The sequence below is a fragment of the Puntigrus tetrazona genome, chromosome 2 (genome assembly GCF_018831695.1).
Source record: "Puntigrus tetrazona isolate hp1 chromosome 2, ASM1883169v1, whole genome shotgun sequence".
Taxonomy (NCBI): domain Eukaryota; kingdom Metazoa; phylum Chordata; class Actinopteri; order Cypriniformes; family Cyprinidae; genus Puntigrus; species Puntigrus tetrazona.
The window spans coordinates 3199061-3222322 of NC_056700.1; the positions used below are offsets into that span (position 1 = coordinate 3199061).

The 23262-nt window shown below is 36.1% G+C and overlaps 2 protein-coding genes across 2 annotated transcripts; one reads left to right on the top strand and one right to left on the bottom strand.

Annotated features, from left to right (window-relative positions):
* Nucleotides 1–906: 906 nt before the first annotated feature.
* Nucleotides 907–22491, bottom strand: cdc73 (cell division cycle 73, Paf1/RNA polymerase II complex component, homolog (S. cerevisiae)). The gene is made up of 17 exons (XM_043263881.1): nucleotides 22344–22491; nucleotides 21418–21523; nucleotides 21099–21168; nucleotides 20952–21014; nucleotides 20724–20776; nucleotides 20550–20638; nucleotides 19710–19923; nucleotides 18851–18949; nucleotides 17045–17123; nucleotides 16607–16671; nucleotides 8423–8480; nucleotides 6674–6709; nucleotides 6268–6355; nucleotides 3969–4130; nucleotides 3245–3345; nucleotides 3012–3153; nucleotides 907–1862 (listed from the first exon to the last, which is right to left on the bottom strand). The coding sequence occupies exons 1-17, from the start codon at nucleotides 22472–22474 to the stop codon at nucleotides 1826–1828; spliced, it is 1593 nt and encodes a 530-aa protein (XP_043119816.1). The 5' UTR covers nucleotides 22475–22491; the 3' UTR covers nucleotides 907–1825.
* Nucleotides 10092–14606, top strand: LOC122362414 (beta-1,3-galactosyltransferase 2-like). The gene is made up of 2 exons (XM_043263882.1): nucleotides 10092–10599; nucleotides 13064–14606. The coding sequence occupies exons 1-2, from the start codon at nucleotides 10545–10547 to the stop codon at nucleotides 14299–14301; spliced, it is 1293 nt and encodes a 430-aa protein (XP_043119817.1). The 5' UTR covers nucleotides 10092–10544; the 3' UTR covers nucleotides 14302–14606.
* Nucleotides 22492–23262: the final 771 nt, after the last annotated feature.

The window sequence follows — 23262 nt, forward strand, 5'->3', positions numbered from 1 at the left end:
CAATATGCACAATGACATGAAGGATGTGCGTGTTCATTCAAAAAAAGGTTTTCCTGTGAAGTAATTAGACAAAACGTCCATAAAGTGTCTTTCCAAAAGAGGATACATTCCTCTAGGCCATAAACGAGTGTTATCATTTAGTTTCCAGGGGAACCGGAGGACTGATCTGGCTTTTGGGGATGCATTTCAGGGGAAGGGTCCGCAGACCCATAGTTGTGCTTTCATTAGCCCCTTAGTTGGGTAAAAGGGGCATTAGAGAGTATTTGTTAAGTATAACAAATAGTTTGTGTCTGATTGGTCCAAATGCTACAATGTCCACTTCTGAAACCAGATTGGTTGCAGTCGAGGAAGTTGTTCTGTGTAAGAATGGCAGAGACTTGGTTGACAACTCGTTCAAGTGTTTTTGCAACGAAAGGAAGAAGGTCTGTAGTTCTCTTAAAGAAATGGTTTAAGGGTGGGTTTCTTAAATAGTGCGGTTATATGACCCTGTCTAAATGCTGAAGGAAAAACACCAGTGTGAGATGATGTGTTAAATGACGTGAGGAAGGAGGTGAAAAGAAATTATGGAGAAAACTATTAGGCTATGAGAATAATTTTGTATTTAAAAAAATAAAATAAAATCAATAAATTAATAATGCTCTTAAATGTTTTAAAATAAAAAATTTAATTTGTGTTCCAAAGATGAAGAGATGTGTTTAGGCTATTCTTGAGATGACTAAGGCTTTCAGTTGCTCGGATGGCGAAAAGATTTAATTTAATTTAAAGTCTGTGAAAGTGTTTTTGTGCCTCTTTGGGACGGCAAAATAAAGCACTGTTCACTTGCAGAACACAGGTTTCCAGAGAGTAAACGGACGTAAAGTTGTGAGAGGATCCTCTGAAAAAGAAAAATATGCATCACCATGTGTCTTTATTTTTTAATATTATTTTTTTTAATAATAATCCACATTCAACAGAAATGTTTAAAAACAAACATTACTTTCAAACGCATTTATACAAAAACCAACCATCCCAAAAAAAAAAAAAAAAAAAAAAGAAAAAAAGTGTGTACCCTTGTACGTAACTGACTTTGTGTAATGGAAGCAACTGCATTTTCCATTTCAAAAATAGTAATTAGATGCAAGCAGTAGGCCTACTTGGGTTTCTGTATAGAACTTGAACAAAACCTCCAATATACTGCAGAATTACAGAGCATATTCACCATAAACAATCTGAAGCACAGATTTTATATAACCGTAGAATTCTGGTCATTTAAATGTCTGCTGGTTTTGAAAAAGCCATCATCTCATACTAAACCCTCCTCTAATCTGACTTAGATTTACCATACGCATTTGTGCAGTGAACCTCGATGCACTACTCTACGCTTCATAGAACAGAAGGCAGAAAAAGCCAAAAAAGAAAGGAACGAAGTGAATCTATCATTACAAGAGTTTTAGACATAGCAGTCATTTAATTCACATCAACGAGTCGCCATTTTCAATGGTTCTCTCATTCAGCTTGTGTTTTACCAAAAAAACAAAAACAAAAAAAAAAGAAAAAAAGTGGGGAAAAAAAACATCTCCCTTTGAATCTGCCTTGATTACCAACTGCTTTACATAATTGAAAAATACATATCTGCTGAGAAAACATGACCAACCCAACTATCCTCTCGCCCGCCCTGACCTGTTCATCTACGGGTGGAGGAGAAAGAGGTTACAAATCAAACTGTTGTCGGCAAAGGGTGAAGCAGACTGAAGCAGTCCAAAGTGCTTTCAGGGAGGCTGAGAGGATCCGGGGTTAACAGGTCTCTGGAGGGAGGGAAGATCTCGACGGCGGACGGCCAGCGCTCTCAGAACCTCAGATGAGACTTGTGTTTGACCATGTATCTGTAGAAGAGACGACGGGATAATGAGCTGTAATGCTTTCGAGATTACCATTTGGGTTTACTCATCAATTATGTAATTAACAAACCATGAAGAATACACAACGATCAAAGTACATCTGTAGGGTCTTCACATACAACAAAAATCCAATACATGATTGGAAAAAATAAATAAATAAAATTAATATATATATATATATATATATATATATATATATATATATATATATATATATATATATATATATATATATAATTAAAAAATATATAAATATATAAAACAAATGATTTACATGTTTAGTGTTCCCTTTCTGTTTTTGTTGGATACATAAAGATTTCTATGCATCAACGATCAAAAGTGACATTTATAATGCTATGCAGGATTTTCAAATAAATAATGTTCTTAGTATCCTACAAAAAAAAAAAAAAAAAAAAAAAAAAAAAAAAAAAAAGAAATTGGCCACACATTTGCAAAACTCAATCAAAGCAAAGTACATGCAACAGATGTTTTCATGTTCTCATTTCTCATAATTATCAAAACTACTAGGACATGTTTCTTGAGCAGCAATTCAAATTAGAATGATTTCAGACGGATCATGCAACACCGAATAATGGAGCAGATGCTCAAAATTCATTTTTTTAAAAATCTATGTTTCTATATAGAATTTATAACATAATATATTAATATAGATTTTTTTTATCTACACATTTAAATAAAATGTGTTTATACTTGGGGAGAAGAAAACACTTTTTTTCAAAACCATGTAGCTGTACATGTAGCAATGTCTTCATTTTCTTTATTTTTTGGCAGGATTCTCAATGCATTTAAAATGCAAATAAATATAATAAGAATTTCAGCACATCACAGAATTAATTTGATTGATGCAGCGATTAATAATCACACCACCCAACTTGTTTAACAGCTTATTATCAGCCTAAACCTTCCTAAAAAATGACAGTGTTGTAATAATTCTCACATTTTCATGTAGTTGACAACATTATAGAGCACTTGTCAACAGTGCTTATAGATCCTGCACATTTAACCTGCAAATCAACTTTTGCTAGAATCATTAGCTTCACTCCTGAAAACACGTACAACATCAAAAACGCTGTGAGAGCGTGTTCTGAGTTGACACAGAGCTGCGACCCTGACCTGTCCAGTGTTTCCCAGAAGCGGAGGAAGACGGGCCGGTCCAGATGTCGTTTGTGGTGGCTCAGCTCCAGCACAGTCACGTCCCACTTCTGAACGTTCGGGTCCATCCGTGCCTCATCGTACTTCAGGTGAAAGGCTCGGACTAAACGAGCATAAGCAGGAAATGAAACCTTCTCTTGCCTATTGTAAATATGTTGTACATGACGTGCTGCTTTTCTTCTGACCAAACTCACTTTTGGCAAATATATCCACGGGGGACCCATCAGGCAGCAGCCACGGCCAGCCTTTGAACTGCCAGGCAGGACCCTGGACGAAGACGGCCACTACACGATCCCTGTCAACAATCATTGATAAAATCAGTCTCAAACTGACTGTTTGGGCCCAGAGTTGTTGCCTATGAAGAGTGTTCAAAATCTATTTTGCTATTATCAGCTTTTAGGGATGAAAAGATTGACATATCGATTTTCCTGATCCCACATTTGACCATTTTGTGAAAACAACCCAGAAAAATATCAACAGCTAAGGTGGGTGCTAGGGCTAATTGGACAACATCGATCACCATTATAAAAATGAAAATAAACAAAAATTATTAAATTGTGATTGATGTTGTCCGATTCGCAATAAGCTTTGTTCCTTTAGTTCTAAAAGTTATTTAACCGCAACAAGACAAGCCTTTACAGGGTTAAATATTCATATTAAACTTAACCTGTCAGGGATGTCTTCATTATTTAAAGTACTCATGAAAGCAAGTTATGGCAGCCATTAATGTTAATATAATTGGGAGTAGAAAATATTAAAAAGTGTACAAAGATAACTTAATGTGCAATTCCATTTTTAAAATAACTTTTATTTTGGTAGGGGTTGAATCACTTCTCATTAGCTTTAGGAATGGATCTATTACTAAAGTCCAAAACGAACCAGGTTGATGTAACAGTGCACTGGAAATGATGAGCTCACCAGTCCTGCGGGGCGAGTTTGAGCGGCTGGTCGATCACTCGGTAGGGTACCGTGACGCTGATGGTGGCACCGCCTGGCTGAACCTGATCTTTACGTCTCTGCAGCAGAACCTCATTGTCCCTCTGAATGCCCTGCTTCTTCTTATCCTCTGACGTGACAAACCTGCCAAGAAAAAAAAAAAATTTAATCAGCCAGATGAAATACCTTCTTATTTGCATTCATCACTAACACACATACTGCGTACAGAGTATAAAACTGCTTCTCTTCTCATGTGGATCACCTTCTGAAGGTACGAGCACAGGCCTGAGAGCAGCGTGAACTTTCTATCCCAGAAGTCGGTGCAGAGGAAATTAGCAGAAACTGCAAGAATCATTCTTCTGATCCTAAATTATTACTTCTAAACGTTAAAACCCAACCCGTGTCACATGAAATTAAACGGTATCCAATCAGAAAGCCAGCTGACCGAAGCATAACCAACGAAGCGACCGGGACAGCAGAAATTCAGGAACGGTTTGTCGATTTGTGGCAACAGAGTGTTTGTACAACGTGTCCTGGAAAACATTTAATCTCATGTTTCGAGAGATTTCTCGCGTTCATAGTCGTGACCCTGGATGAGAAACTCTTAGTGTGTGGTGTGATGTCATATTAAATGGTGAAATCTCGTGTTTGTTGTCTTAAAAACATGTTTTAGTGTGTACCCAGGAGGAGAGTACGAGGCAGCAGGGAGTGTTGGACAGTTTTGTTTGATGTTCGATGAAGGCGGTGCGCTCAACTCTGTTTGTTTTTGGGACAATAAAGCCCGTTTAGCTCACCACCGTGACTACTTCATTCCTAACCCAGCAAACTGCCACACTGGTGCCGAAACACAGGACGAAGGAATCAACAAGACTCCAAGCAGCCAGCAACCAACATCACACTTCAAAATCCTCCTACATCACTGCAGAGGTTGGAGACAAAGAGATGGGAGTTTCTAAGCAGAAATAAAAAATACATGTTGTCGACTAGACAAGGGTTATATTTTTTTTTTTTTTTAAGAAAATCAATTGCTTCGCTAGTGTTGGGATCAATTAGAGTGTTTAGCTGCATTTAAACTGCATTTTAGTTCAAATTTTAAACTCGGAAAGTCCATTATATGGAAAGAAATCGAGAAATGTTTTCCTCTAGAAACTATTTCTTTACAACTGAAAAAAGAAAGGTGAACATCTCAGATACACATTATCTTTAAAATTTCGATTAAAACTTTCTACAAGTCGTAAGAGTATTCTTTTTAGTGAATGCATAATGCATTGTATATTAAAAAAAACCTTATTGCATCATAAAATTATAATTATAAGAGTATGCTTATTTATAACAATGAACAGCTGTCTAAAGCGTTCTATCAGAAAAATCAAACTGATATAAAAAAAAAAAAAAGTTCAAAAGCAAAATGTCATATTACACATTCATCTGATCCGATATCCGATCTTATGGCCGTTTAAGAAAAAAATTGTACCGTTATTACTACTAATAAGTGGTATTTGTCTGCTTTAAGTAAAAGTAACATAAGTAAAAACGGCAAGATGCGAGACTTATAATGCATAATAACTATGAGAAATAAAATTCATTGTAACTTAAGTGAATGAATTGTGTTCATTGTGTGTTATGAATCCTAATACTATTAAAAAGCTATAACCACAAAGAAATAAATATTACAACAAATTAAAACATCTTACGAATATTCATGAGATGATACAACATATTGAATGCAATGTTGTAGATCGGGGTGCCCACATTTGTTTGTGTGGGGATCTATTTTTCAAACGAGAAACTCACTGAGAAAGTGGAAAAAAAATACAAATTATAAAATGCATATAAAATAAATAGGCCTAAACAAAAAGCTTTGTAGGATGGATTTTTACTTTGAAGTAAAAAAAAAAAACACATGACCACATTTACAAGCAGTGGTTATATTTCTAAATGGGTCAGAAATATGTTTGGACTATGAGGAAGAAATGCTTTTATTGCGCCTGAAAAGGAAGGCGAGTGAACATAATCCCATAAGTCCAGATAAGATGAGATAACCAAATAGCCTTTTTAGCCTGGGTGTCCCAACAACCAACTGGTTTGTCTAGTCTGAGTTGGTTAACTTTTCATGGCGACCAGTCACTTCATGTTTTAAGAATGACTTCATGTAATTTGACAAAAAAAAAAAAAAAAACATCTGTATTACTCCAATCACACGACAAACATCATTCATGTCTGTTAACAGCCAGCTAAATTTAGATGTAACTTTACAACAGATCTTCTATTCAGCACTTACTTGAGGTCCTGTAAGAGATCCTTGGCGTTAAGCATTGTGATTAAAGATGTTGTAGCTGCAGGGATGATGATAATCGGAGTTCGAGAACCTGGCAAAAATAAATATGCTGCTGTTAAAAATAAACCAGCTAACTGCAGTGACCCTGCACGACGAGAAATGCATAATAAATGCATTTGAAAAAGAACTAATTTGAATGCATCTATATATAGTTTACATATGTAAAACTTATACATACAAATATATATAAAAACATTTTTACACTATCAATTTATATGGTATGTATATATATATATATATATATATATATATATATATATATATATATATATATATATATATATATATATATATATATATATATATATATATAGGCTTTCTTTTCTAATCCATGTTGTTAAAGACGTACCTTTCTTTTGGTTAGGCGGTGGTCTTGCTTGAGAGACTAAATTCAAGACAAAAAAAAAAAAAAACAAATATGGACACATTGTTATTCTGGCCAGAAATCATTTTAAAATGAATAAATAAAGCACATGCTACTACTACGAACATTTGCAGTCATTAGACGGACATCTTCAACATTTCATAGGTGTATCTAAAATTATGCAGATTCAGTATAATTCGCAGATTCAGTATCATTTGTGCCGTTCAAAACCATCTAAAAGCATAAAGGGAGATATGGAGTGTGTCAAAGCTTTGTACAGAACATTCCTCGCATATTTTACTGCAGGTACACAAAACAGGTCTGTGTTAGTGCGCAAGTGCTTTAGATGAGATATTAGATGAACGTCCGGATCCTGTTTTTGAGATCTTAAGTAGTCGTGACGAGGGTGAAGGTGAAGCGTGTAATTTCCAGTGAACAAATAGAATGATAATCTCTGCTATGTGAGTTTCAGTTTTAACAACAAACTTTCATACTTTTCTGGACTTTGCTCATTACTTAGCAGTCAATGGGACATTCAAAAGCCTCCTAGTTTTCATCCAAAATATCTTCAATTGTTCAAATGTGAAAAATGAATAACTATTGCTATTTTTTATTAACTGATTCTTATTGATCAAACAAAAAGTTAAAAGGAAACTTTAATATGAATTACAGACAGGACGAACATTTACATCTGGATCCAATATATACGGTAACATATGCGTTTCTAGTTTTGACTATTAATTCAGATGTTGAAGTATCAAAATTATGCAAAGTAACCCACATTAGGTGTTTGACCATGTGTACAATTTATCCCTGGGTCCATGTCGAGATAGTGTAAATATCATTGCAAATTGTATTTTCCATTGCATTTTCGATATGCGGACACATACATTGCGACAATGCAAATGTAATTATTGTTTGCAGTGCTGATGTAGGCATCGTAAATTCAAATACAAAAGGAATTGCGATAGCATTTGAGTTTTGGCAGGTTACATGGACGGCGCAGTGAAAAAGAAAAAGCAAATGTGGCAATTAAAGTTGCCATTTAAATAGGTCAGGCTCATAAGACCAGTTGCAAATTGACTTGTGGAAATGTGGCAGTAACTGTGTGTTTGTGAAAATGCAAACGGTAATGCAAGATTTACAACTGCAAGTTATGCGTCCACATATTGAAGAAGCAACTGAAAATACAATTTGCAATTCCATTTAAAAATAATACGGATAATCCTTCCATAATATGGGGTATTAATTTAATTGAAAAAACAAATAAACAAACAAACAAACAAACAAACATTACATTTCGTTAAGGCAAAATATCTAAAAGAGCATTGGGATATCTCTAATAATAATTGAAATTGTTAGGTTTTTCCCCCAAAATTTGCATTCCAATAAACAAAAAATAAATAAATAAATAAAATAAACTTAAAGCTCGCTTTCTTATTTTTGAATAGCCACCACTGGTAATGCAATAAAGACTGCTAAAGTCAACAAAATTGACTAATACATCTAATACATCTGTGTAAAAACAAAGTATTACAATACTGCCATCTTTCTGGTCATTTTTAATAAACTGTAATACAAGCAGTTGGGGAGAAAAGAATATCTTCAGAAAAAGCTCTAAAGCTCATGTGAAATGTTGCCATTTTGACCCCTTACAGGAATAATACAGTACTTTATTAAAATATAAGGGTATAAGGGAAAATGTTCCTGTAATCTTCAAGAGTTCATCCATACCTGGTCTGGGAACAGGCTGCATAGCTGGTGTTTGGGCCTTTCTTGCAGATGCGCCTTCCTACAGAGAAATGAGAAAATGCAATGGCGAGTCAGATGCTTTCCATTTAATTTACAGGACAACCAGTGCTTGAGAAGCAGCTCTCATATTTTATTATACATATTTTTATGGATATCTTTGGGCATTCCCCATCATTTGAAGTGGCATTACTAGGCCAAGCTTATCAGTCTCTTCCTGGTTATTTTACTCCCTTGATTTATAATTCTTTCAAAGCAATTCTTGGTCTTATTGGGTACGACACTTAAGGTACATCAAATAATAAATTAGTTTGATATGCTACCCTATTCAACAAGCTGATAAATCTTTCTCTCCAACAACTTAAAAAAAAAAAAGATACATTATATAAAACCTACATTGGTGAACCTTATTTTTTTTTTCATTAGTTCAGTTACAAGAACCATCCAAACAAAGTGTTTCACCAGAACCAGAAGGAGTTGAAAAATCATCGTCAAATTTATCCGTATGCCCGCTCTTCTCTTCCTCCACATAGTGAGATTTTTGAAGGTTTTATATGACGTGCAGCAAGTGTGTGTTAGCTTTTGTCCTGCAGGATAGATCAATCATTCCTCCCTATCATCCGTCTCGTTTTTATTTGTTTGCGAATATGTCAGTAGATTTTTGTTACACTTCATGTCATTTAAAATCGAGTTTATCTGTTATTAACTAGTTTTCGTCTTTGAAAAACTGGAGAGAAGCGTCTGATCAGTGTGAATTTCAAAGCGGCATCCAAAAAAAGACAACAAAAGCAACCAAAACCAACAAAAGAATATGTAAATGACAGGACAAGGGCAGGTCAAAAAAACACCACCAAGGTTAACAAACCGAACCTTACTGCCAAGTATTACACAATAACTTTCACTAACAAAATTAAATGAATAAACACTGTAACACTTTATTTTAGGGCTTCTTAACTAATTGCTAATTAGCCATTTATCAGTAGTAACTAAGCATACATTAACGCCTTATCCTAAAAGAACGTATTCTACATCCCGAACCCTACTCAACACCTAAACTAAACTACCTTACTAACTATTAGTAAGCAGCAACTTAAGGAATTTAAGGAAAAAGTCTTAGTTAATAGTGAATAAGTGTTACCTGTCCTAAAGTGTTACCATTAATACTTAGTTAATTTAGCAAACAATTTCCATAAATACCTTAACTTGAATTCAAGTTCCTAATTTGCTGCTTATTATTTAAATGAAGTAGGTTTGGTAGATATAAAATGGCTATGCAAAACAATGCATCAATGTGTGCTTTATAGAGCCAATATAGTAGTAGTTGTATGCATGCTAATAAGTAACTAGTCAACGGTTTTACTTTCACTTTTGACCTCCGCTGAAGTTTCTTCAACTTACTGTTACAATTCAGAACTTTGCATGCAAGAGATATTTGAAAGAAAGCAAATCTTGTGTGAACGTAATGGGCACTCTAGATGAATAGCTGCCAAAAGAAACAAAATAAAAAAATAAAGTGTTGCAATATATCGGTTTAACATTACCAGGAACTGTTAATGATCACTGAAGTCTTGCTGGAGTTGTCTCAGCAGCATAATGATCAGTGGGTGTCTTTAACTATCAGGACGGAGGGCGCTCGCTCGCTCGTTCGCTCATGCGAGTCACATGGATGGAAGAGTGTGTGTGTGTGTGTGTGTGTGTGTGAGGATGTCGGTCGGAGCAATGCGCTCGCACATTTTCACCTCCCTTCCCCCAGCTCCTTTTTTCCCAATGATCATACAGCAGAGCAGCGCAGCAAAGGAGGAATCCGCACAGAATCACTTCATGTGCAAGAAGAAAGAGCCTTTGGGGAAAACGAGTGGACCACCTTGTCTAGCTCTGCGTCGCATCACGTCTCAGTCGGCGTTTGATAAAAGAGGCTGCTAACGGGCTCAGATATTCTAATTGTGAATGGAGAAATGCCTAAAGCCATGGCCAAACCGGGAGAGAAAATGCTCTGTAAAATCTACAGGAAATACAGATTCTACAAATCAAAGAGATCAGAAGCAAAGGAGTGGCAAATCATAGGAGGAGGAACAGACTAGAGTGACAGGAGCTATAAAAAGGTACAATGGCAAAGCTCACGGCATCTATCTGCAACAGGACTGATGAACAGCAAGAGAAAGGTACGTCAAAACAGACATCGGCACATTTTTTCACGTAGCTGTGCTGACGCGATTCATTCTTTCCAGCAATCCTAGTTTTTGCTAAACAAAACGGCGTCCATCTGTGTATGCTTTTTTTATTGGATTCAAACAAGAATCTACACACACACACGAAAAATGCATTTCAGTTAGTGTGGGTGTACTTACAATTAGCCAGTGATTACACTAAGGCTGTAGATACAGCAGAGAAGGGAAAGAAATAGCAGTCACCGTTGGCCATGTTTACATCTGGCATTAGAAGAGGACTTTGACTTTAAGGACAAAAAGCACATTTTGAGAAATGTCTCTGTTTTGTGGCACAAAAAAGAGATTTCAGAAAAACACCAAAGTCATACAGGTTTGGAATATTGTAGAGGTGAGTAAATTAATGTTTCGTATCCTCTATTTACAAACAGTAGACTGAGACGTGCTGCTTTTAGCTGGTAACAGCAAGAGTGTCTTAAAAATAAAAATAAGAACAAAAATTTTTTTTTTTTTTTTTTATTCTTATTTTTATTCATTTTTTTCACACACACGCACGCACACACATGACTAAATAGTGCAATACATAACTATCGTTAGTTTAGAGACCAATTCTCATGATTAAGTAGTTTTCTATTAGCGTGCTTATTACTAGAATACTGGCTGTTTATCGGTACATTTAAAGCACATATTAAAGGAGTTACTAAACACCAAAATTAAACTTGTCAATCACTTAGCCCCCTGTTGATCCAAACCTGTAAAAGTTTGTTCTTCAAAACACAATTTAAGATCTTTTGGATGAAATCCAGAGGGTTTGTGACTGTCCCATCGACTGCCAAGTAATGAACGCTGTCAACACCCGGAAAAACATGAAAGACATCAAAATAATCTTCCTTCAGTGATTCAACCGTAAAAGATATGAAGCATTGAAACACATTGAAAAACAATGATTATATCTTTTACGGTATTTTGTAGAGTATCCGCTGGATGGAAACCGCATACGCTGTTCTGCGTTATGGAAGTATGTGCAAATAAATAAATAAAAAGTAAAGTGTAAATAAACATAGAAGACTCATCTGTTGGCTGACACAGTAAAGCGCATGCTGTTTGCATTCAGCGGAAACGCTCCAAAATGCTACTGTGACGTGAAGAGACACAGACGAGAAAAATTGTTGAATAATCACTATTTTCATTTTTATTTCTGTACAAAAAGTATTCTCGTAGCTTCATAATACAATTGAACCACTGCCTGCAGATGGTGATTCTGACCATGTCTTTCATACTTTTCTGGACCATGACAGTGTTTATTACTTGGGAATCAATCAATCGAACAGCCACAAGCCTTGCATTTTTTGTTAAAATATTTGACATTTTTTTTCGAAGACTAACAAAGCTTTCACGACTTCAAATGACATGGGTGTAAGCGGAAAAAAATTCCTTTTGGGGAGGAGTACACCTTGCGGTTTTAATCTGTTTTACCAGCAAGGCAAGTATATATTAAAAAAAAAAAAACTAGTGTGTCAGCTAGATGCAGCTCGACCTGTTTTTTTCTTACATAAAATATTTAAGAAAAAAAAAAAAAAAAAAAGTGAAAGCGGGCATCTTCAGACTAATTAATCTAAGATCAAGGCATAAGAGGTGTATTTATTTTTTCATGTCACATGATGTCAGTGTACAATTTACGAATCAAGTTATGGAATTTGACTTTTCTTAACCTAAACATTTCACATTTCCGTGTAAACCGGTTATACAAAAGTAGCACTGCACCATAGTCTGCGCACCCCAATCAAAAAGTTTCAACTTGTTTTTCATATATCCAAAATTGAGAAGTTCAGGCAGGGAATCATCTTTGTGAATCAGACAAAACTTTGTCTTAGGAAGTAAAGTGACATTACACGACACCGAGACGTGACAGGATCACTCAAACATAACAGGCAGTCAGTAGAGGAGTGCACTTTTTTAACCTTGATGATTCCCTTTGAGTTTCTCCCATGCGCGTTTGCTTTATTTATTTTGAAGATCTGAAGTAAACCACCTATCGTTGCTTTTAGCATGGCTATAAATGTCACGCAATGGCATGCAAACAATTAACACTGAGGAAAAACAAAACCGTACCTGATATTATACCGGTTATAGATTTTAAATGTTGTTGTTTCGGCCATGACATTGCAAAAATAGAAGATATTTCTAAAATAGAAACTTTGTGCATCAATGTTACAGCTGGTTACGAATACTCTAATTAACAGGAAAATTATACCTTTTACCATGCGAGGTATACGTATGGCTTTTTTTTTATTATTGTAATTGTAATTTTAAGTAGTTAAAGTGAGTATTTTCAGTCATTCAACCTTGCCAAACCTAGAAGAATGTAGAAAATCAAGATCCATGTACAACTATGCAAATTTGCATATTAAATCATACATGAAACAAAAAAGTCATTTTTTTTTCCTTTTTTTATTTGCAGGTTTCCACAGGTCTGGACTTGCTGTTTACTCGAGGAGGTTTGACGAATCTAACGAACCCAAAGAGACCATGCGACGGAAGCTGAGGCAGAGATACTGCGGTGTGGCTCTTTTCCTCATTGTGCTTGTGTTTGCGGGAGGCCTCGTTCTTCAGGGTCAATGGCCTAGTCAAATCAGCCAGGACTCTGCTGCTCAAGAACTCCAAACCATGAAAACCTTCTCCAACTTCAACACGATGAATACAAAAAAGTTAAGGGAGCTTGAGGAGTCCTCTTTGCCACTTAATTCACATGAAAATGTCATCTCGATTTTGGATGGAAGTTTGCAGCAGGGCTCAGACTCCTTGCTTTCGAACATTAGTTCGCAGGAACAGATAAGTGTGGCGAGGCTACTTAAAGAGGAGCCTTACGACTACATCCTCAACGAGCGGAACGCATGTCTGTTGCGAGCTCCTTTCTTAGTGCTTTTGATTGAGGTTGAGCCCAAGAAAACCGATGCCAGGGATGCCATCAGAAAAACGTGGGCTAATGAAAGCATGGCTGAAGATTTGGGCTTCATACGTCTTTTTTTCTTAGGTGTAAATAAAGACACCCAAACAGACGGAGGCAAACTGCAGCAGACAATAGAGGAAGAAAGTCATCGATATCATGACATCATCCAGCAAGATTACAGGGACACCTACAACAACCTGACCCTAAAAACGCTGATGGGGACGTACTGGATCACAAAATACTGTCCCGAGGCCAAATACGTCATGAAGACAGACAGTGACATGTTTGTCAACACCGAATACCTCATAGAAAAACTCCTAAAGCCCAAAGAGCAACCAGCACAGAAATATTTTACAGGACATCTTATGCCAGACATGTCCCCAATTCGAAACCAAGAGAGTAAATGGTACATGCCCCAAGAAGTGTACCCTGGTGAGCGATACCCCACCTTTTGCTCTGGGACTGGGTACGTCTTCTCAGGAGATGTGGCCCAAAGCATATACGTGGTATCTCTGACCATACCTAGAGTGCATTTAGAAGATGTTTATGTGGGTATGTGTCTAGCTAAGCTGAAGATAGAGCCAACACCACCACCAAATGATCAGCTGTTCAATCACTGGCGAGTGCCCTACTCGAGCTGTAGATACAGCAACCTGATCACCTCTCACGGATTTCATCCCAATGAAATCATCCAGTTCTGGCAACACCTGCAGAGCAACAAGCAGAATCCCTGCCAAACGACTGGGTAAAAGGTTCAATAAACAGATTTAGTCTATCTTGAAGGTTTTATTATCAGGTTGAAAAGACCTGTAACATTAACACTTTAAAGTAAAGTAAACAGGTCAAAAGTTATTTTTCTGAGGTTTCTGGACAACCTTACCTGGGCTTAGACCATTTTTCCATTACTGCAATCTTAATGATCTTGACAAGCTTGACTGTTTAAATATTGTGGCTTAAATATTTTTGATAAATCTTAGAGGATTGTAAATAAGCAAGATGCGGAAGGCTAATAGATAGCCACTTTTTTGTACCAATAAAGCCATAAAAAAAAGTATCACAAGTGTAATATTTATCATTCAACAAAGGAAACCAATAAAACAAAATGACTGTGGGGTCTTTTGGCAGAACATACGTGGCATTAAGACAGGTGATGAATAATATCTTATGGCTAAACATAAGTCAAAATAATGCATAACAGTAAACTATTTATCCAGAAAATAAAGTATTGACCAAATACGCAGTCGGTTACCGATTACAAACTACAACTTACCTACAAACTACTTTTTTGTAAAGTAATCTACTGTGTTACTCGACGATCCAGTTGTGTCTGAAAACTGACTATGCTGGAGACATGACAAAATTAATGACAAAACTAATCTTTGGCAATAATGTGATATAGTGTTAGGTCATATGGTAGTTGTAGCTCAAACGTACAAGTTTTTTTTTTTTTTTTAATACAAGTTTGACGAGTTGGAATCTCAAATTATAAACCTGTTGTGAACACACCTACACATGATGACTAATCATGTAATGTAAAACTCTTATAAGTTATCCAGCTTTTTAGAGTTGAACGACGCTGAACTCTTCCACCTGGAGGGCACCACTCCATAGAACACTGTGAAAGCTGAATGCGGATGTACATATTCTCAGTCACACAGCTCGTTATGAGCTAATAACGAAGTTTGAGAATTAACCTGCGCTAGTCTACAGACAGGTGTGGCTAACGGCGTTAAATGTCTAAATGATTTTAATTATAACACCATTAAATTACATTGCCCCTCTCTTCACACTTTTGTTTTTAATCATGAACTTACAGGACAAGCATATAGGCTTATGTTATTTTTTAATTAATATAGCCTGTTTATTTAGCGTTCGAAGAAGCAGGACACCAACTCCAACGATACAATTTTAAATAATTAGCAGAAAGTAAAGAAGTCCAAGTCTCTCTGGGTTTTAAGCAGTCTCCGTCAACCAAATGCATCTTACTTATCTACATATTAAAAGGCCTTTGGTCAAATCGAAATGGCAAACTACCTACCTGGGCTCTGATCCAGGTCATATGCTGGCTTCCCAGGATTATGGAGAACTATTGACAAAATTGGTATTGGGTAGGCTCACAGACCCAAAAAAAACCCCAAACATTATGTTCCACGACAGACATTACAAATAACCTGAATATAATGATCAATCTATCTCTATCTATCTATCATATACATATATATATATATCCCAAACCTTGTTTAATACTTGTATTATTTTCATTTATGTGCTTATAGGACACTTATTCGTACACTTGGTAAATTTGGCCTTCGCCTATAATGCTTGATGAAGAACATCTCACAAGAGATCAGACACGATTCCAGAATCTAGAATTACTCCAGACCCTTCTCTTCAGTTCACCCAACTAATTTTCTATAGGGTTCAGGTCAAGACTGGATTGGCCATACATATACTCGGGGAAAAAAAAAAAAAAAAAAAAAAAAAAAAAATATATATATATATATATATATATATATATATATATATATATATATATATATATATATATATATATATATATATATATATATATATATATATATATAAACCCCATGAATGCCCTAAACGTAATTTTATTTAAAATGTATAATTTATAGTTTTTTGGATTAATACAAATAAATTTAACCCATTAACGACAATTACAACAATGCAACCATGAAATGTTTTTTCCAAGTACTATGGGACCAAGTCGCAATTTTAACAGTCCAAAACAAAACAAAACAAAACAAAAAAACAGTTGGCAAGATGTCATACATGGGATGCATAGTCTAAAAGCACCTTAACTCATTTTCATATATATATACCCAGAAAACACTAAATTTGCATGCAAATAAGGAAAAAGATTTGCATGTTTACACAAAAATATTTTGATGAGCATAGACCAAGATTGAAGACCAGTTCCAATGAACTGAAATAAATAAAGTCAGAAAATAAACCCACAAACGGACGGCCTCGCTGCTGACTGTTCTCTGGCACAGATGTATCAAAAACAAATAAGACGCAATATGAACTCACCGTCACCGACTTCAGCGTCATGCCGTGATAAGTTCCCATAGTGTCAATTTTGAAACCCTCAGTTTCTGTTTTAAAAAAAAAACAAAAAAGTAAATTACTAATTAAATCAAAACCATTTCGAAATAAATTTAGGACATAAACCCTCCAATGAGCCTGGAAGACTTCACAGCATAATATACAGATGATGCACTTAGTTATAACATTTTCTGAAACAATAAGAGTTTTTTTTTTTTTTTTTATGAAACGTGTTGTATAAGTGCTATTTCTACATTCTCTGGACTAGTGGGTCATAAACCCAGTTCTCATACAGGTTGTCAAGTCAAAGATATAAAAGCGACTTTTTTGAAATTGTCTGCAAAGATGATTTCTGCATTTCCATTCATTCATCATATTTGCTGAATCAAAGGTCGAAACTAAAGCTGATGAAATCCGACTTACCTTCTTTTCCTTTGAATCGCTCCTGATCGTATCTGTTATAGGCAGCTGGAACTGGCTGTTTATTTCTTATTGCTGGATCCTATGGCATAAAAAAAATTAAAAAATTGTGCATTTAAAAAAATAAATAAAAAAAATGTTCATTTTCATTTCAATTTAATATTAAATCAAAATAAATTATATTATAGTAATAATGGACCGATTGAAGATTAATTTAACACACTTAAGTTATGCTAAAATTGTTATTAACCAAATTCTTACATAATTAACAGTCTGTGTAAAGCGTTCTCAGCAGCAAGTTATTGACATTGGTCACAAGAATTAAATTTCAATGAGATCATGAATTTTGATGTCATAAAGATACATATTAACCGTAAAATATAATTAGTCATATTGTGATGATTTTGGTCATATTGCCAAAAACCCTAAAATAACATAAAAGATTAAAAGAACTGCATTTGCTGCATTATTTTTTCCAGTGTTTTGGTAAAAGTACCTCTTAGCATGGTGCTCTCTGTCATTAGTGAACAGAAAGCACTTCAACAAGTGTGTTTGGCTTTAGATGGGGAGACAAAAAAAAATATTAACAAAAAACCACCCTGAAGTCTGGTGTGAACAGCTCTGTTGTTCTGATGCTCTGCACACTTTAAATGGCTGAAATGGTAAATGCTTTTGATCATTAGGTCTGAAATTTGAGGACCCCAGCTTAGTGTAACATTGTGTTTGCTGACTTTGATACTAAATTATGGAAAACTATATGAACAACAGTTAATAACGGTTGGGTTTCGATTTCTGTCAGCTAGTGTATATGCTGAAGATAACTGACTAAATAGAATGTTTTTTTTTGTTTTTTTTAAATAATACATCTGAATCATTTACATTTATATAAAAAAAGCAAATAAACCAGGAGTTAACTTCATGATTCATTTGCTTCTCACATTATGCCATTAAACAATAAAAAAAACAGAAGATACAGTTCACTGTGTGGCGTTCTTAGCAAACTCAGACACTTGAGTTCTCAATGACTGTTAAAGGAACATGCCGTTTTCTTCAAATAGTCCAAAGAGAAACCAAAGAGTTCTGAACAGATACTGGTAACGATACACGGATGGCACGGTTTTGGTTTTGGTGTCATGGTTCAGTCTGGAACTATAGATTCATGTAACTTAACAACAATAACCTGACTTAATTTTTTCTTTATTAACTTTGGCTTCACATTTTTAGGGCAGTCAGCATACGGAGCACACAAAAATTAAATAAATACCGCCAATGTAGATAAATCAAGTCAATAAATCATTTCTCTCTTTAATGCAACCAGTTTAACGGAATAAACTAAAACTAAATCAATGCATGAGAGGTCCAAATATCTGTAGTGAAAGCAATGAATTCAGCATTGCTCGGGTTCTCCGTTGGTTTCAATTAATGAATTAATTACATTTGAATTAATGTAAGCACGTATCCACTATAATCCACTATGGTCCATGTAGCATATACTGCTGTGAACTCTACGTTATTCTTCTTCTGTAGAAGGTGGTCATTGTTTTATGCTGGTTGAAAACCTTTGCTAGCGTTTTGGAAGAAAGGCTTGATTTGAGACATGTATAAAGTGTTTTGTTGGTTTAAGACGTGATTGTCGTTTTAAAAAAATGTAAAATTAACTGCGGTGCAAAAGTCTAACTTGGTTAGAAACTTGTAGCGAGCAGCCGTTAAGTGAATTGTAAAAAAAACAACACACGAAAACATTTAAATATACAGCTGATAAGGAAGCAGGAATTGCACACTAATAAAGCGGCTGTGTTGTGTACTCACCACCTGAGTTTGGTTCTGGGTCTGTCTCTGTTCAGGGGCCCGACCTTCCTCCCGAGCCTTCACCGATTGGAGGATGGCAAATATATTTTTGGAGAAGTTCTACAAAATCAAAAGATCATCGTGTTCAGACGTTCGTACTCTTAAAATACAGCTAAACATTTACCTTCTTTGTGCGTGATTTTAAAAGTAGGTATTAAAAATGTAATAAATGATAAAACACACGAGCATGACCAAGTTACATGTATCTAAATCAACCATTCGTAATCTAACTGTAACAAAATAAGCCATACAAATCAATCATTTTTATTTATATAGCGCTTTTAACAACACAGGTTGCGTCAAAGCACTGAACAGTATAAAGTAGAAGAGTACAATGACAGGGATGTATAATGAACAATTTGTTATTAAATGCCGAGACGGTCTCTGTAATCAATTAGACGATAATCTCTAGAAGTTAAGTGTCCTCAACAAAGCAAGCCAGAAGAACCAAAACCCCATCCATACAGAATGGAGAAAAAAAAACCCTTGGGAGAAAGCAGACTCAGTCGGGGCCAGTTCTCCTCTGAACGGACGCCCAGCACTTAACTTCCAGTTCAAGACAACAGCTGTATGATCAATGAAACACCACCACCTGCAGGCCAGCTGTTTAATATTTCATAACCTCCAAAACACTAGCTGCAACAAGTGAGAACTCTAAGTGGACCTATTTTTTTTTTTAAATATTGTTTTAACTATTTATTGCCCAAAAAAATAATCTTATGTACATCTGTTTTTCACAGATGCATCTCTCTCTCCCTCGGTCATGTGACATCGTATTTATGTTATTGTGATGTTTTCGGGGGGGGTTTTTTCCTCTTACCTTGCCGCTGCTCTGTAAAATCGTCGTCCTGGTCCGCCACACTCTCTCTCTGCTCACAATGTCTCTGGTCACGTCCACTTCGGCATCCACGAAGCTCCTCTGTTTCTGGGTGATGTCGTCGTCCAGGTCGGTCTTGATGGTAGAACGCTTCTTGGCCATGATTTTAGCCTTGATAGCAGCGATCTTTTCCACAGACATGGCTTCTGACAGAGACCTAAGATCAGAAGAATAATTAGCTCAACTTATATTTGGGAGAACTAAACGGTTGGGAGTAGGGGCGTAATGATTCTCAAATTGTGTATCGTACGGTTCACGGTCATTTACCAAATCATAGTGTTCATCCTTATCCCCTTGTTAGTGGGGACTTCGGAGTGAGCAGAGCACGTGCGGGTCATTATTTAGTCGCTTAGCATGCACTTGTTAAAGTGAGCGACGCAGCATTTTCCTCATCTTCAGCACGATGCGCGTCAACAGACATCCCTGTTTTAATGTCATAAACGTCTTTTTATTGTTAGCATAGCGGTTTCTAATAATCATATACATTTTAGTATGCATAAAATTTAAAAAAAAAGTGCTAGGGTTGGAGCTAAACTCGAGTTTGAAACCCCTGGACTAAATGATGATACGCACGCTCTCTCTTCACTCCAAAGTACACACTAAGAAGGGGATAAGGATGATCGCTGGAAATGATTTGGAACATGACCGTGATTTATACGATACGCCAATCGTTACACCCCTCGTTAAAACATGACCAGCTGTGATTGCATTCTCTATGAACTTTTTGTAGACTTCACATTTTTTGCTCCACATGCTCAAAATGTCCGCTGGGTGAGATCATACCTGATCTGATCCGTCTGCACGATGCTTTCCTTATGACCCTCGAGACGTGCAGCCAGACGCTCTTTATCCAGACGCACGCGCTCTTCATCCTGACAATCACATGCAGAATCGTGAGACGTGTCCAAGCGTGATGCAGTTCAGGATTTTATTACCTTTTAATTTAATTACTCTCACCTCAACCCGAGGCTTTTTTGCTTCTGAAGACACTTCATCCGCTGCCCTTTTAACTGTTTAACAAATCGCAATTTAATGCCAGGTAATGGGTGATTATTCAATGAAAGTAATTTTGACTAAATATTGACAAAATTACATGCCCTAAAATAAAAATATTATTATGGCCAATTACGTTTATTTTAAGTGACAAGAACACACAAAAATGAATTAAAAATCAAGCTCACGCACCTTGCGTTGGCTTTTGAAAACCAATCTCAATGGGCGCGCTTCTGTCGATACTCGTTGATGATGCTGTCAAATTGTATTAAATGGCAAACGGGTCAATAATTATGACGTTTTAGCAATGAATTTTAAACATGAATATATGACACTTACAGCTTTCTCCATTGAGATAGGATAGCAAGTCTTTTCTGTCAGGTCGTCTTACAACAGGGATGTTCTCTGTCTGCAATCACAGAAACAGGCTTAAGTTTTACTTTCCAAGCACCTGTGCAGACAAGCTATGCTATAATATAAAACCATATAAAAAATTGTGTATATATATATTAAAATATATATATATTTTTTTCTTCTCCATTTATAAACAGCTAACCAAGCTTTAATTAAAACCTAAATGTATAATATATATATTCTATATTATGACATAAAATTGAAAAATATAAGAGACTTTAAAATGTGTGCCTTTCATACTTACTGCAGCTCTCCGCACATAGGACGGGTGAGGAAGATGTACATTGTTAAGCAGGAAAAGAATGGAGTCAAGAGTGTAGTATTCTTTAGGTTGTCCCTCTTTTCCAGTTCTGCAATTACATTAAATTGCATGTTTAAAGTAACACACACACAATCACAAAAAAACAAAACAACACTCCACAGAAGTTCGCTCTGAATTTATCACAAATTATAAATCACCAGCATAATTTCTACACACAAAAAAAATCTGTTTATTATCATCATCATCAACCCCTACTGTTCATGTCCAACATATCTGACAGGAGTCACTTCTGATTAATTTCTACACAAATTAAGAACTGAACCTGCAAGCCAATAATTTGGGCCCCTTTTAAAAACATACATTTAACCGAAACGTATTACAAAACACAGCAACGGTGCGTTTAATAATAAAATCTGACACACAACATGAGCTCAGGCGTCCAGGACCGTTATATCACCTTCCTTTAAAGCTTCGTCGTGCTTCCAATGTACAGTAACAGTGTTATAAACACCAACTACACAATTATAATACGAGCTTTTGCATGCTACTCCGGTGTGCTTTCAAACAAAGCCGGCGGCCAGTGTTCGCTGACGAGGTTTTAAACTCTCAGTCGGAGCAGATGATAGTTCTTCAACACTAACAAACGAGAAGTTGCTGCGCAGCATCAGCGCAGCCTGGACGCTGTCTGCGCGAACAGCTTTAAACAGCAGCCGACCTATTAGTCGCGAACCGCCGGCGTCTAGACGCGTATCTGCGGCGACTCGCAGACACGGAGGACTTTATCGCGCACAAGAGCGGTTAAAAACAACACGAGTTTCTCCGCACGAGCCCATCAGTAGCGCGTTAGCGGCTAAAGCAGCTCAGCTCAAAACAACGCGAAAAGCTGAGCGGAACGCGCGCGCGCTTACCCCCAAATGACGTAGTTCGTCTTGACATTTTTAGGCCAGGAGAATTCTCCGAAAATAACTTCATCCCCTTTTGCAACGATCTCCTTTTTCTGGATGTTGTACTGGCGAAGAACACTCAACACGTCCGCCATGATCGCGCCTCCTCATTACGAGTGTTTTATTTAAGACCCGGCAACTTCTCAGTGCTGGGGCTGCCTCGTGTAGCGCCTTTATGAAATCAAAGAGTTAAAACGCTATTTCGCATTTGGTGAGCTTCAGCCGCTACGGAGACAACATGAACATATTAAGTCACGGGATTGTTTATAGATGTATAAAAAGTCAAGTATTAAAACGTATTTAAGACTCGAACGCACAGCTCGGGCAAATCTGGGGCAGCTACATCGAACAGCCTCCGTCAGGTACCACTGTCAACTAGCAACTTTTTATTCACATTTAAACACAGAAGTGTGAAGAACAATTTTCTATTTCTATTAATTTTATTTCTATTATTTTATTTCGATCGGTTTTATTTATTGTTTTTAGTGTGATTCTAATTATGATATAATAATAACACATTTTCTAAAAAATTATCACTCTAACTGCTACTAATAATAAATCCAGTAGGTAGAAATTTACATTTTGCATCGCACAGACTTGCTATGAATAAGATAAGAATTAAAAAGCATCACAAAAAAATAACTCTCAAAAGGCTCTTTATTAATTTGTAATTAATGTGCTATTAACAGAAAAACAATATCGTTTTAGACAGAACCCAATTGACAAGGGAAAACATCATGTGTAGTATCAATTTGAATAGCATTTTTGGCTTCGAAGACTAAAATACGTCTAGTTTTTATTGTTTTAATAGTGTTAATAAACCTAACGAGGTCACCTTATTAAACGAACGTACTGAGCAATATGAACAAAGAGCAAAAATGAA

What these genes read in the sequence shown, in the direction of transcription:
- cdc73 (XM_043263881.1), bottom strand. Translation starts at nt 22,474, where the DNA reads ATGGCGGACGTGTTGAGTGTTCTTCGCCAGTACAACATCCAGAAAAAG. An exon ending in GCGATTCAAAGGAAAAGAAG is followed by an intron (nt 16,672 to 17,044) that starts GTAAGTCGGATT and finishes TTTTTAAAACAG; the next exon opens with AAACTGAGGGTTTCAAAATT. An exon ending in CGTGGATATATTTGCCAAAA is followed by an intron (nt 3,154 to 3,244) that starts GTGAGTTTGGTC and finishes ATGCTCGTTTAG; the next exon opens with TCCGAGCCTTTCACCTGAAG.
- LOC122362414 (XM_043263882.1), top strand. Translation starts at nt 10,545, where the DNA reads ATGGCAAAGCTCACGGCATCTATCTGCAACAGGACTGATGAACAGCAA. An exon ending in TGATGAACAGCAAGAGAAAG is followed by an intron (nt 10,600 to 13,063) that starts GTACGTCAAAAC and finishes TTTTATTTGCAG; the next exon opens with GTTTCCACAGGTCTGGACTT.